This window comes from Leuciscus leuciscus, assembly GCF_965113295.1.
Source record: "Leuciscus leuciscus genome assembly, chromosome: 19".
In the NCBI taxonomy this organism is placed as follows: Eukaryota; Metazoa; Chordata; class Actinopteri; order Cypriniformes; family Leuciscidae; genus Leuciscus; species Leuciscus leuciscus.
In genome coordinates, this window is record NC_138743.1 from 280001 (window position 1) to 295886 (window position 15886).

The 15886-nt window shown below is 42.0% G+C and overlaps 1 protein-coding gene across 13 annotated transcripts in view; it reads left to right on the top strand.

Moving 5' to 3' along the window:
* plcb4b (phospholipase C, beta 4b) overlaps positions 1–15886 on the top strand; it is a 103967-nt gene extending 88081 nt beyond the window's left edge. For 9 of the 13 annotated variants that reach the window (XM_082147126.1, XM_082147134.1, XM_082147132.1 and 6 more), the window contains 9 exons: positions 32–97; positions 1090–1205; positions 4793–4868; positions 8735–8910; positions 10149–10250; positions 10340–10397; positions 12297–12383; positions 12583–12619; positions 14990–15886. In XM_082147126.1, the coding sequence (XP_082003252.1) occupies positions 32–97; positions 1090–1205; positions 4793–4868; positions 8735–8910; positions 10149–10250; positions 10340–10397; positions 12297–12383; positions 12583–12619; positions 14990–15078 (807 nt within the window). In that variant the 3' untranslated portion in view covers positions 15079–15886. Of the gene's footprint in view, positions 1–31; positions 98–1089; positions 1206–4792; positions 4869–8734; positions 8911–10148; positions 10251–10339; positions 10398–12296; positions 12384–12582; positions 12620–12865; positions 13171–14160; positions 14190–14989 lie in introns of those variants that run through there. The other 4 variants (XR_014200163.1, XR_014200164.1, XM_082147127.1 and 1 more) reach the window with 4 other exon arrangements.

Here is a 15886-nt window from a genome sequence, read left to right on the forward strand (position 1 = left end):
TGTCGTTTCAATGCCATGAATCTCTTTCTAGACCTTCATTAAACTGATGAAGAAGCAGCAGAAGGAGCTGAACACGCTAAAGAAACGACACACTAAGGTCCGTGTTCCAGACGTCATTACATCACTTCCTCTCTGAGAGAACGGTTCTGATAAACTCCTCCTCTCACTGATAAACTCCTCCTCTCTCTGATAAACTCCTCCTCTCTCTGATAAACTCCTCCTCCTCTCTCTGATTAACTCCTCCTCTCTCTGATAAGCTCCTCCCCTCTCTCTGATTAACTCCTCTTCTCTCTGATAAGCTCCTCCTCCTCTCTCTGATAAGCTCCCCCTCCTCTCTCTGATAAGCTCCTCTCTCTGATAAGCTCCTCCTCCTCTCTCTGATAAGCTCCTCCTCTCTCTGATAAGCTGCTCCTCCTCCTCTCTCTGATAAACTCCTCCTCCTCCTCTCTCTGATAAACTCCTCCTCCTCTCTCTGATAAGCTCCTCCTCTCTCTGATAAACTCCTCCTCCTCCTCTCTCTGATAAGCTCCTCCTCCTCTCTCTGATAAACTCCTCCTCCTCCTCTCCTCCTCCTCTCTCTGATAAACTCCTCCTCCTCTCTCTGATAAGCTCCTCCTCCTCTCTCTGATAAACTCCTCCTCCTCCTCTCTCTGATAAGCTCCTCCTCCTCTCTCTGATAAACTCCTCCTCTCTCTGATAAACTCCTCCTCCTCTCTCTGATAAACTCCTCCTTCTCTCTCTGATAAACTCCTCCTCCTCCTCTCTCTGATAAGCTCCTCCCCTCTGATAAGCTCCTCCTCTCTGATAAACTCCTCCTCCTCTCTCTGATAAACTCCTCCTCTCTCTGATAAGCTCCTCCTCCTCTCTCTGATAAGCTCCTCTTCCTCTCTCTGATAAGTCAAGTCAAGTTTATTTGTATAGCGCTTTTCACAATACAGATTGTATCAAAGCAGCTTCACAGTATTAAATTAAAATAATACAACAAAGTTTGTTTCAAGAGGAATTTATTGATTGATAAAATTAAATTAAATATCCCCAAAATGATAAGCCCCTCCTTCTCTCTCTGATAAGCTCCTCCTCTTCCTGCAGGAACACAACTCTGTGCAGAAGTCCCACTGTTCTCAGGTGGATAAACTGGTGGCTCAGCATGACAAAGAGAAGCTGATGCTGGAGAAGCTGCTGGAGAAGGCCATCAAGAAGAGAGGGTGAGCTGATGATGTCACTGTCCTCCTCCTCTATTTATTTAACATTTTGGAGATGTCTTCTGTCAGATAACATCTCCAAAATGTTAAATACCCTTTGACTAGTAACCAAAAGTCCAAATCAAAGTCTCTGCTGCACCAATTTAACTGATATAAATACTAGTGTAGAACATTGCATAGAAACCGTGTCTATTCCTCGTTTAGTGAGATCAAATAATAAATCTACTGCAGGATCTAGGAAAAATCTAATTGTTATTAAAACAGAAAATGTTGCTATTAGTAAACAAAAACTATTTCTAAAGCTAGGTCTTCTAAACATTAGATCACTCACACCTAAGGCAGTTATTGTAAATGAAATAGTCACAGATAATAGCTTCGATGTACTTTGCCTTACTGAAACCTGGCTTAAACCAAATGATTATTTCGGTATTAATGAGTCTACTCCTCCTGGATACTGTTATAAGCATGAGCCCCGTCTGATTGGTCGTGGCGGAGGTGTTGCAACCATTTATAGAGATATTCTAAATGTTACTCAGAAAACGGGTTATAAGTTTATTTCATTTTATTCGGGTTATAGTACTTGTACTAAATGTTACGCTCTTAGATGTTAGAAAAACATCCCTATTATCTCTAGCCTTGGCTACCGTATATAGACCGCCAGGGCCTTACGCTGATTTCCTAAAAGAGTTTGCAGATTTTCTCTCAGACCTATTAGTCAATGTCGATAAAGCATTAATTGTTGGAGATTTTAACATACACGTAGATAATCCAAATGATGCGTTAGGAGCTGCGTTTACAGATTTATTAAATTCATTTGGGGTCAAGCAAAACGTCACCGGAACAACACATCGTCTTAATCATACACTCGATTTAATTATATCACATGGAACCGATCCAACCGATATAGATATCATTCCACAAAGTGATGAAGTCACTGATCACTACATGGTAACTTGCATATTACGTACTGCTGTAATATGTCATGCAGCATCGCGTTATCAACCAGGCAGAACAATCCTCCCATCCACCATAGATAATTTCTCAAATTGCTTATCTAATCTGTCTCAGCTGCCGCCTGAACCCAAACAAACAGATGAACTAGAAGAACTAACTAGCACTATGAGCACCATTCTCTCTAGAACATTGGATGTGGTTGCACCTATTAAATTAAAAAAGGTCAGAGAGAAAAATAAAGCACCATGGTATAACAATACTACACATGTTTTAAAGAGAGAAACCCGTATTTTAGAGCGTAAATGGAAACAAACTAATTTAGAGGTCTTTAGAATCGCGTGGAAAGACAGTATGTCACGTTATAAAAAGGCCCTAAAAGCGGCCAGGGCTGAGCACCTCCGCAAACTAATAGAAAACAACCAAAACAATCCAAGGTTTTTATTTAACACCGTGGCTAGACCAACAAATAAACAGACGTCACCCGAACAAAATATCCCGTTACAGTTCAGTAGTAATGATTTCATGATCTTCTTCACTGAGAAAATAGAAAGCATCAGAACCACAATTGTAAACGTTCAATCTTCAATCGCGCCTTATAATTCAGCTTCAATTATCACCCCGAAAGAACAATTACAGTGCTTTGCAACTATAGAACAAAAAGAGTTAAATAAACTTATCACTTCATCTAAAACAACAACATGTTTATTAGATCCTATACCAACTAAACTACTGAAAGAAGTGTTACCTGTAGTGGAAGAGCCTCTCCTCAATATTATTAACTCGTCTTTATCTTTAGGTCATGTTCCAAGAACATTTAAACTGGCAGTTATAAAACCTCTCATTAAGAAACCACAATTAGATCATAATAATCTAGCAAATTATAGACCCATTTCAAATCTTCCATTTATGTCTAAAATATTAGAAAAAGTGGTGTCCGCTCAACTGGGCTCTTTCTTGCAACAAAATGATATCTATGAAAAGTTTCAGTCTGGATTCAGACCGCATCATAGCACTGAAACTGCGCTCGTTAAAATCACAAATGATTTACTTTTAGCTTCTGACCAAGGCTGTATCTCAATACTAGTTTTACTTGATCTTAGTGCTGCGTTCGATACTATAGATCATACATTACTCTTAGATCGACTACAAAATTATACTGGTGTTCAAGGACAAGCACTAAGCTGGTTCAAATCATACCTATCTGACCGCTACCATTTTGTCTATTTAAATGGAGAAAAATCGATCATAACTCCAGTAAACTATGGAGTGCCGCAGGGATCTGTATTAGGCCCTCTGTTATTTTCCATATATATGATGCCACATGGAAATATTATAAGGAAACATGGAATTAGTTTCCATTGTTATGCTGATGACACTCAAATATATATTTCATCACGGCCAGATGAAAACGCTAAATTTTCCAAATTGACAGAGTGTGTTAAAGATATAAAAGATTGGATGACGCGTAATTTTCTTTTATTAAATCCAGACAAGACAGAGGTAATACTTATCGGTTCAAAAAACCACCCACAAAACCTCGCACAATACAACTTTAACATCATAGGATGTCCTGTTACTTTATCCTCTACAGTAAAAGACCTGGGTGTTATACTCGATTGCAACCTGTCTTTTGAAAATCATATTTCATATGTTACAAAAACAGCCTTTTTCCACCTTAGAAACATTGCTAAGCTACGTAATATGCTATCAGTTTCTGATGCAGAAAAGTTAGTTCATGCATTCATGACCTCGAGACTGGATTACTGTAATGCTTTATTAGCTGGTTGTCCTGCATCCTCAATAAACAAGCTACAGTTAGTCCAAAATGCCGCCGCTAGAGTTCTTACGAGATCAAGAAAATATGATCATATAACACCGATTTTAACATCACTGCATTGGTTACCTATAAAGCTCCGTATTAATTATAAGACATTGCTACTGACTTATAAAGCCCAAAACGGCTTAGCTCCAGTCTATTTAACGGATCTTCTATCACCCTATAATCCATCGCGCTCTTTAAGATCACTAAATTCAAGGCTTTTGGTCATACCTAGGATATCCAGAACCACCAAAGGAGGGAGAGCATTTTCACATTTGGCTCCAAAACTCTGGAATAGTCTTCCTGATACTGTTCGTTGCTCAGACTCGCTCTCCCAGTTTAAAACTAGATTAAAGTCGCATCTCTTCAGCCAGGCATTCATATAATCCTACAGTTCAAACTACAATCCGGCCTCTAGCTCATAAATGCCAGAGGAGAACTGGCCCCCGACTGAGCCTGGGTTCTCCCAAGGTTTTTTTTCTCCATTAGGTCACCTGATGGAGTTTTAGGACACCATTAGGTCACTTGATGGAGTTTTTCGGTTCCTTGCCACTGTTGCCTTTGGCTTGCTCAGTTGGGGATATTTCGGGGATATTTTGGGGATATTTAATTTAATTTTATCAATCAATAAATTCCTCTTAAAACAAACTTTGTTGTATTATTTTAATTTAATACTGTGAAGCTGCTTTGATACAATCTGTATTGTGAAAAGCGCTATACAAATAAACTTGACTTGACTTGACTGTCCGGCACTCGCTGATGATGTCACTGTCCGGCGCTCGCTGATGTCACTGACGCTTGTTCTTCTCTGTTTCAGAGAAAACAACTGCTCCGAGTTGAAGAAGGAAACGGCGATAAAGGTCGAGACGCTCACGACAGACCATAAAGAAAAGGTACTGGAGGAAATCCCACTAGGACTTTCAAAATGGCTGAAAAGCTAAATTAAAATTATATTCGAATTCTAAGGGCAATACTTAATGTTAGAGGAAAACAGTCAAAAACACGTCTCCTCTGTCCACAAGAGGGCGCAAGCGAGCGCAATAAACAAATATAAACCAAATCAAGCATCACATCTTGTATAGAAATGACATTCACTTTTTAAAGTGCATTAACTTTTGAAACAATTGTTCTTAAATAAAATATAATTTCCTTAATGTGCATGCAAGGAAAACTAGGTTACAGTAGTGCATAAAACTGTGTTTGTGCATCAGTGACCTGAGAAAACACACTTCAACACACAGCGTAATGAACTACACAAACACACAACAGCAAACTGGCATTCAGACTCACTTCTACTCTCTACATCTACATATAGATCATCACAAACACCAGACGCTCTTGATCTGAGCGAGTGCTGAGCGCTGTCACACACACACACACACACACACACACACACACACACACTCTCACACACTCACATGCTGAGCGCTTTCACACTCACTCTCTCTCACACACACACACACACACACACACACACACACACTCACACACACTCATATGCTGAGCGCTTTCACACTCACACACACACACACACACACTCTCACACACACTCATATGCTGAGCGCTTTCACACTCACTCTCACACACACACACACACACACACACACTCTCACACACTCACATGCTGAGCACTTTCACACTCACACACACACACACACACACACACACACTCTCACATACACTCACATGCTGAGCGCTTTCACACTCACTCTCACACACACACACACACACACACTCTCACACACTCACATGCTGAGCGCTTTCACACTCACTCTCTCACACACACACACACACACACACACACACACACACACACACACACACTCTCACACACACTCATATGCTGAGCGCTTTCACACTCGCCCTGCTCTGTGCGGGCCTCGAACCCGGGTCTCCGGCGTGAGAGTCAGGCGCTCTAACAAGGAGGCTAAAGACTGCAAAGAAAAAAGCATTTAGCATGGGTTAGCATTTAGCATTAGCCCTCATCCTTCCCTCGCGGGTCAGTATGACCCGAAGCCCTAAAATTATACTTAATCGTATAGATCGTATAGACTTTTTCATCCAGAAAGCTTATTTTATTTCATAAAATGTTCAAATGTCTTGTTTTATTTATTTTGATATTTTTTTCTATTTTTTAATGCAATTTTATATAATATATATATTATATATAGTAATTTAAGCACGTTCCTTACATTCTTTCAACTTAAATTCAAAAACTCACAATTTCAAGCATAACTCTTTTAATTCAGCTCTAAATATCTTACATCGGGAGTCTTTGACCTCTTGTGGGAAAATAATAATATAAGATGATATTTCATGACTCTAGATGGCCTTATATGAGATGTCTTATCGATCGCAAGTTCAGTATGGCGTACCACAAGGCTCAGTACTAGGACCGCTGCTGTTCACTCTGTACATGCTACCCTCACACACACACACACACACACACACACACACTGTACATGCTACCATTAGGAGATATCATTATGAAGCATGGCATTAGTTTTCACTGTTATGCTGATGATACTCAGCTCTATATTTCTTCACGCCCTGACGAAACTTACCAATGCACAAAATTAAGGGAATGCACAGCTGATATAAAAAATTGGATGACTAGTAATTTCCTAATACTAAATTCTGAAAAAACAGAGATTCTAATTATTGGACAAAAAACGTCCTCACGTAATAATCTAGAATACTGTCTAACACTGGATGGCTGCTCTGTCAAGTCCTCGTCGTCAGTTAGGAACCTGTGTGTGTGTGTGTGTGTGTGTGTGTGTGTGTGTGTGTGTGTGTGTGTGTGTGTGTGTGTGTGTGTGTGTGAGTGTGTGTGTGTGTGTGCTCTTTAATACCAATCTTATATTTGAAAGTCACGTGTCTAGTATCTGTAAAACCGCATTTTTCCATCTCAAAAATATATCTAAATTACGTCATATGCTCTCATTGACAAATGCGGAACAGTTAGTCCATGCGTTCATGACCTCAAGGCTAGATTACTGTAATGCTCTACTGGGTGGTTGCCCTGCACACTTAATAAACAAACTACAGCTGGTCCAAAACGCAGCAGCTCGAGTTCTTACCAGAACCAGGAAGTATGACCATATTAGCCCGGTTCTGTCAACACTGCACTGGCTCCCTATTAAACATCGTATACATTTTAAAATATTGCTGATTACTTAAAAAGCACTAAATGGTTTAGCTCCGCAGTGCTTGAGCGAGCTCTTAACGCATTATAGTCCTTCACGTCTATTGCGATCTCTAAACTCCAGTTGATAATACCTATAATATCATAATCGACTGCTGGCGGCAGATCCTTCTCCTATTTAGCACAAAAAACTCTGGAAAAGTCTTCCCAACATTGTCCGGGAAGCAGACACACTCTGTCAGTTCAAAGCTAGACTAAAGACACATCTCTTTGACCTAGCATACACATAACACATTATAGACTTCTATAATTCAATGTTAGGCTGCATAGATTAGGTCAGCCGGAACCGGGAACACTTCCCATAAATCCTGATGTACTCGTTACATCGTAAGAAGAATAGCGTCTACGCTAATATTAGTCTCTCTGTTTATCCCGAGGTTTCCAGGCCGTATCCAGATCTGATGAAGGACCTTCGCCTGGACACACACACACACACACACACACACACTCCAGATCTCATGAAGGACCTGCGCCTGGACACACACACACACACACACACACACACACACACACACTCCAGATCTCATGAAGGACCTGCGCCTGGACTCACACACACACACACTCCAGATCTGATGAAGGACCTGCACCTGGACGGGACGACAGAGCGGTCCTGAAGTGTCCACTAGTCTCTTCCCTGTGAAGGCCTCCCTCCCCTCCCTTTACCTCTCTACAGATAAAGCGTTGTCGAGATAGTTCCGGTTCGCCTGGCTACGTGGAAGCGATACAAATTCTGTATTAGACATTTTAAGGCTAGACAAGTAGTATGTTGAGGGATGGTTTGTTGGGAAGGATTACACGCCTGCGCACATATATTCAAACGCACATCCCTATAGACTGAACTCGTGATACGCATGTGTGCGCCATCAGCGTTCTCACGGGTTCGCGTTTTTGAGGTTTGCACAGAGAGAACTTAAGAGTTTTCTGTTAAAACGGTGTCGTGTTAGCGGCCCCTGAGTTAATAACTAATGTTGCGACGGAAGTGAATCAATCAAACTAACTTTATCTGGACAATAACTTTATTCTAGATCTACTGTAAAGCCAAAACACTTTACCTTAATTTCCTATTATCACTGTAAAGCCGCTTTGGAACATCTATATTGTTAAAGCGCTGTATAAATGAAGGAGACTAGACTTGACTTATATCTCTATATGGAGTAAATGAGCTGTTCCTCTGGGTCCTAAAGTCAGTTCTCTTCAGTGTGCATTCAGATACACATGTAGACATTATAAAATAATTTTTTGATAAAGTTTTAGCATTTTTTATTTGAATTCTGAGCATTTTTAGGTTTTTCTATGTGAACTCATTCCTAAGGGTCAAATTTCAACCACAAAACTCCTCAAATCCATTACATTTTTATTTTTGTGTGTATTCATGGTTCAAGTGCAACAAAAGCCATGGGGTCTTGGTCCCCTCCGGTAATAAAATAAACTTCCGGGTCAGAATGACCCGAGGCAAGGATGAGGGTTGGATCCAACCATGAGCTTTACATGAACTGCAAACAAAATCTCCATGAAACGTGTGTGAGTCTCAGTGTGTGTGGTGTGTGTCCTCAGGTGAAGGACATGGTGGCCCAGCACACTAAAGAGTGGTCCGAGATGATCAACGGCCACAGCACAGAGGAGCAGGAGATGAAGGATGCCCATGTGACGCAGCAGTGCGAGATCTTGAAGAAGCTTCTGGCCAGCGTTCAGGACCAGCAGACACTGCAGCTCAAGCTCCTCCACGAGCGGTGCGGACTCGAGACTCACTTGAACACTCACTCGCTTCTCAACGCCTCAGTCACAGATCCTGCTGATGCGTGTGCTCTTGTGCTGTTATACACACACACGTCAGAGTTTGGGATCAGTGAGATTATATATGTTTTTAAAAGAAGTCTCTTCTGCTCATCAAAGCTGCATTCATTTGTTTAAAAAAACACAGTAAAACAGTGAAATATTATTCTAATGTAAATCATCTGTTGTCTATGTGAATATATAGTAAAGTAAAATGTATTCCTGTGATCAAAGCTGAATTTTCAGCATCATTACTCCAGTCTTCAGTGTCACATGATCCTTTAACAAATCATTCATTTGAATCAATAGAATCAAAAAGATTCTATTTCAAATAAATTCTGTTCTTTTGAACTTTATATTCACCAAAGAATCCTGAAAAATAATTTTACACTGTTTTCATCATTGATAATAATCATAAATGTTTTAAAAAAATTAGAATGATTTGTGAAGGAGTAATGATGCTGAAAATTCAGCTTTGATCACAGGAATAAATTACATTTTTAAATATATTAAAATAGAAAGCAGTTATTTTAAATTGTCATAATATTTAACAATATTACAGTTTTTTTGTTTTGTTTTTTTAATCAAATAAATTCAGCTTTGGTGAGCAAAGTGTTTTAAAGTGTTTACATTTTTTTTTTTTTACATAAAAAATCTCACCGATCCAAAACTTTTGAACGGCGAGAGAGGGAGAGACACATTAGGAGAAGCATTTACATAATTACGAACTTAAAAATACAGTATCAAATTGAATAGAGTCTCATTATGAATCGGATCAAAATGTTCTGAATTTGCAAAACCTATGAATCGTGAATCAAATCAACCTAAAGATTCACACCCTGTTCTGAATAGTGAACCGTATGCTAATGACTCGCATCTGATTAACACGCCACGCTCGTACCGTCATGAATATTTTCATCAGGGCCCGTATTATCCTCTTTATGATGGAGATACTGCCATAATTAACAGACATTAATGTTGCATGAGTCTCTTTGAGTTCAGGAGGGCGTCTTTAGAGAGCGAGTTTCTATTGAACTCGAGTGTCTTTACTAATTATGCTGATAATTCCCCTCGGCGTGAACCCGTTCTCCGTTTGTTCGGCAGCAGGATCTCCATGAGAAAGGCCTTGGCTCTCGATGATGTTTCATAACGTGAACCGTGATCTTGTTCTGAAAATGTTTTGTTTGATTGACAGGCAAAGCAAAGAGATGAAGGGAAACCAGGCGAAGACGTCCATGGAGAACAGCAAAGCCATCAGCCAGGACAAGAGCATCAAGAACAAGGCTGAGCGCGAGAGGTGCGGGTCCAGAGAACAGCATGATGGACCTCTGACGCTTGCAGATCTGACCTGTGTGTGTGTGTGTGTGTGTGTGTGTGTGTGTGCAGGAGAGTTCGGGAGCTGAACAGCAGCAACACCAAAAAGTTCCTCGAGGAGAGAAAACGGGTTGGTTGATGATCTTTAATATGGGACTTTCTTTGTTTGGTTGGGGCTATAAATGGAGTTTTGAGAAGTGGATGCAGCTTTAGTGCTGTATGATTATTATCATGAGAGAAAACATGAGAGAGAATCAGGCGTCAGTTTCTTCAGATTGTTCTGATTTTCTGCAGTGATGTTATTTATTTTCATTTTAAGAGTCTGAGACTAAAATGATGCATTTCAGAAGTCGAGTCAGCTTTATTTCTACAGCGCTTTATACAGTACAGATCGTTTCACAGCAGCTTCACAGTGATAAACAGAATCAGTGATCAAAGTTCATTAGATATGAGATGAACTCAGATTCAGCAGTGAAGCAGCTCTACACAACACAATAGAGTCAGGCTTATGTAATAGATTATCAGCCATATGGGAGCTTGTTTCCACCACAAGATAAACAATAAAATGGGAAATTGTGACTTTTTTTCATCAAAAAATTCTAAAACAAATTTCTTCAATTTGTGAATTTATATCTCACAATTCTAAAGAAAATCAGAATTGTTAAATATAAACTTGCAAGTGCGGGGAAAAAAATCAAAATTCTGAGATCAAAAGTTGAGATTACCTTTTTTTATTTTTTATTCTGTGGTGGAAACAAGCCACTCAGTCCTGCTTCTTGTTTTATTAATTTTTTTGTTTTGCATATAATATCTTGTTGATGTTGGCGTGATGTTGACGTGACGTTGACGTGACGTTGGCATGACATTGACATGATGTTGGCGTGACGTTGGCGTGATATTGACGAGACGTTGGCGTGACATTGACGTGTTATTGACGTTGACATTGATGTGACGTTGACATGATATTGACGTGACATTGACGTGACGTTGGCGTGACATTGACATGATGTTGGCGTGACATTGACGTGACGTTGGCGTGACATTGACGTGACGTTGGCGTGGCATTGACATGATATTGACGTGTTATTGACGTTGACATTGACGTGACGTTGACATGATATTGACATGATGTTGACGTGACGTTGGCGTGACATTGACGTGACGTTGGCGTGGCATTGACATGATATTGACGTGTTATTGACGTTGACATTGACGTGACGTTGACATGATATTGACATGATGTTGACGTGACATTGACGTGACATTGACATGATGTTGGCGTGACATTGACGTGACGTTGGCGTGATATTGACGAGATGTTGGCGTGACATTGACATGATGTTGGCGTGACATTGACGTGACGTTGGCGTGGCATTGACATGATATTGACGTGGAGTTGACGTGTTATTGACGTTGACATTGACGTGACGTTGACATGATATTGACGTGACGTTGACATGATATTGACGTGACATTGACATGATGTTGACGTGACATTGACGTGACGTTGGCATGACATTGACATGATGTTGACGTGACGTTGGCGTGATATTGACGTGATGTTGGCGTGACGTTGGCGTGACATTGATGTGACGTTGGCGTGGCATTGACATGATATTGACGTGGAGTTGACGTGTTATTGACGTTGACATTGACATGATATTGACGTGGAGTTGACGTGTTATTGACGTTGACATTGACGTGACGTTGACATGATATTGACGTGACATTGACATGATGTTGACGTGACGTTGACGTGACGTCGGCGTGACATTGACATGATGTTGACGTGGTGTTGACGTTGACGTGACATTGACGTGACGTCGGCGTGACATTGACGTAACGTTGGCGTGACATTGACATGATGTTGACGTGGTGTTGACGTGACGTTGGCGTGACTTTGGCATGACATTGGCGCGATATTAACGTGACGTTGGCGTGATGTTGGCGTGACGTTGACATGACTTTGGCGTGACTTTGGCGTGACATTGACATGACGTTGACACGCTCTTCCGTGTCTCCGTCTCAGTTGGCCATGAAGCAGGCGAAGGAGCTGGAGCAGCTGCAGAAGAACCAGCGTGAGCAGCTGGAGAAACTCGAGAAGTTCAACGAGCAGGTAAAACCTTCAGCCGTCACTGACACTGGACGGGTTTACTAGCTAAACCTGCTAGATTTTCAACAGTTAGTTGAAATGAATGAATGGTCACCCTTCTCTTGATTTCATATGATTTGCATTTTGTCCTCCATTTTTCATATTTTGTACGTGTGACATCTGAAGCCATGCCTTAAATATGATTTGCCTTTTCTTTGAACAGCTTTTGAAATCCCATCATGCAAACAGTCAGACTCCAGGTAGGCTCACCATCGCTTTCCTCTGTCTTCAGTTCCTCATCAGTCTCGTTTCTGCCTTACTGAGGGTTACTGCTTCTCAAACATACTAAACGGAGAAAAACACACCACAAAACATCACGTTCTTCCTCACTTTTTCTGCCTTATTTTCCAGCACTATTAAATCAATATACATTTACTGAAGTCTTTTTTTTTTTTTTTATATAAAAATGAAGTTAAAACATTAAGTAATTGGCCATTTGTTGTAAGGTCCCGCCCATTTGACAGCTCGGCCAGTCATCATAGAGAAGCCAGGCAACTGGCAGCCGATTGGACGTTGAGCTCCAAATCAAGTCAAGCCCATGCTGCTCTCACAGACGGGACTCTGTATACACTATACTGTATATACACATATAAAAAGAGCTAGTCAGTTGATTAGTTATGTATACTAATCATGTCATTGCAGCACTTCAGATGAGCCTGTTGAAAGTCTCAGTATGATTTGCTGTCATCACACCATTGTTCCTGTGTTATGAAACGATACTCATCACTGTCCACATGAGTCATTTCACACCGTGAGTCACTCGCTGTTACTGAACACAAGCGTTTGAAAGTGTTCCCTACAGCATCCAGTATTCACTCCACGATGAGCAGAGAATCAGAGCGTTCAGCATCATCGAGTCGGTGACAGAATCATGAACAACATAACAATACTGATTCTGATTCCAAGAATGAATATTTTAGTAATTTAGCTCTCATTTTAAATTGGACATGATGAAAGGAATGGCATGCGGTTCAGTGAGTGAATCAAGAGTCGCTAGATTGATTCGGTGAGGGAACGAGTCATCAGATGATTCAGTTAGTGGTGGAACTTACTTCCCTCACTTCCAATGATTTGATGGACGAAAGTTTTTCAAATAGTTGTAGGTAACACTTTAAAACACTTTGTTAACATTAGTTAACAAGAACTAACAATTAACAGTTGTATTTTTATTCACTTATGGTAACAAAGATTAATAAATACTGTAACAAATGTATTGCTAATTGTTAGTTAATGATAGCTAATGCACTAACCAGTGGGACCTCATTGTAAAGTGTTAACTTTAAGTGTTTCTTTTTATAAAACAGCTGGATAATAAAAGAATATGCCAAGCTACTTAGACTTTGTTCTCTTCATTACGACCCCGGGATCGATTTTAACATGAAGTTTACATGAAAATCATTTTAATTTAATTACTGAATATAGCTCTGAATAAGTCACTGTCTGAATGAACAGCATCTTTATAACAAGGTCCCACTTGTTAATGTTAGTTAATGCATACAGTATTACCTAACAGTAAACAAGACTTTTGTTACAGTAGTATTTAATACTCATTGTTAACATTAGTTCATGTCCATTAAATGAAACTAACAGATATAACTTTTGATTTTAATAATTCATTAGTAAATGTTGAAATTAACATGAACTAAGATTAATAAATGCTGTAAAAGCATTTTTCTAACCAATGTTAACAAATGTTAAACCTTATTGTAAAGTGTTACCATTTTTTTTTTTTTTTTTCTAGACAACAGATCTGGATGAATGAATGGATGGATGGATGGATGGAGGGGCGGATGGATGGATGGAGGGGCGGATGGATGGATGGAGGGGTGGATGGATGGATGGATGGAGGGGTGGATGGAGGGATGGATGGATGGATGGATGGAGGGGCGGATGGATGGATGGATGGATGGAGGGGCGGATGGATGGAGGGGCGGATGGATGGAGGGATGGATGGATGGAGGGGCGGATGGATGGAGGGATGGATGGATGGATGGAGGGGCGGATGGATGGAGGGGCGGATGGATGGATGGATGGATGGAGGGACGGATGGATGGATGGATGGAGGGGCGGATTGATGAATGGATGGAGGGGCGGATGGATGGATGGAGGGCGGATGGATGGATGGAGGGGCGGATGGATGGATGGAGGGATGGATGGACGGGTGGATGGATGGATGGAGGGGCGGATGGATGGATGGAGGGGCGGAGGGATGAATGGATGGATGGAGGGGCGGATGGATGGATGGATGGATGGATGGAGGGGCGGATGGATGGATGGATGAATGGAGGGGCGGATGGATGGATGGGTGGATGGATGGATGGAGGGGTGGGTGGATGGATTGATTGGATGGATGGATGGATGGATGGATGGAGGGGCGGATGGATGGATGGATGGATGGATGGTGGATGAATGAATGGATGGAGGGGCGGATGGATGGAGGGGTGGATGAATGGATGGAGGGGTGGATGAATGAATGGATGGAGGGGCGGATGGATGGATGGATGGATGGATGGATGGATGGATGGATGGATGGATGTGAATCTGATGGCGTGTCTGCTGTGATTCTCCAGGCCAAAGACATGCAGAAGATGGTGAAGCTGGAGGAGGACATGGACCGCAGACCAGCCACAGTGGTGTAAACGCTCCGTCAGTCCACTGAGAAGACCAGAGGAAACCCTCATGATCTCCCACACGAATCACGAGTGCTGAAGACATCCGTCTGTCCCTCGGGCTCCGTCTTCATCCGTCTGTCCCTCGGGCTCCATCTTCTGTCTTACACCCCGAGAGTCCCTGCCGTCTGTAGATCTATAGCCCCGCCCACTCTCCCTACCTCAGCTCTAACCCCACTTACTCTCCCTACCTCAGCTCTGACCCCGCCCACTCTACGTACCTCAGCTCTTACCCCGCCCACTCTACGTACCTCAGCTCTTACCCCGCCCACTCTACGTACCTCAGCTCTTACCCCGCCCACTCTCCCTACCTCAGCTCTGACCCCGCCCACTCTACGTACCTTAGCTCTTACCCCGCCCACTCTACGTACCTCAGCTCTTACCCCGCCCACTCTACGTACCTCAGCTCTTACCCCGCCCACTCTACGTACCTCAGCTCTGACCCCGCCCACTCTACGTACCTCAGCTCTTACCCCGCCCACTCTACGTAACTCAGCTCTTACCCCGCCCACTCTACGTACCTCAGCTCTTACCCCGCCCACTCTACGTACCTCAGCTTTTACCCCGCCCACTCTCCCTACCTCAGCTCTTACCCCGCCCACTCTCCCTACCTCAGCTCTTACCCCGCCCACTCTACGTACCTCAGCTCTGACCCCACCCGTTCCTCAACTCTGACCCCACCCGTTCCTCAACTCTGACCCCACCCCACCCGTTCCTCAACTCTGACCCCGCCCGTTCCTCAACTCTGACCCCGCCCGTTCCTCAACTCTGACCCCGCCCACTCTCCCTACCTCAGCT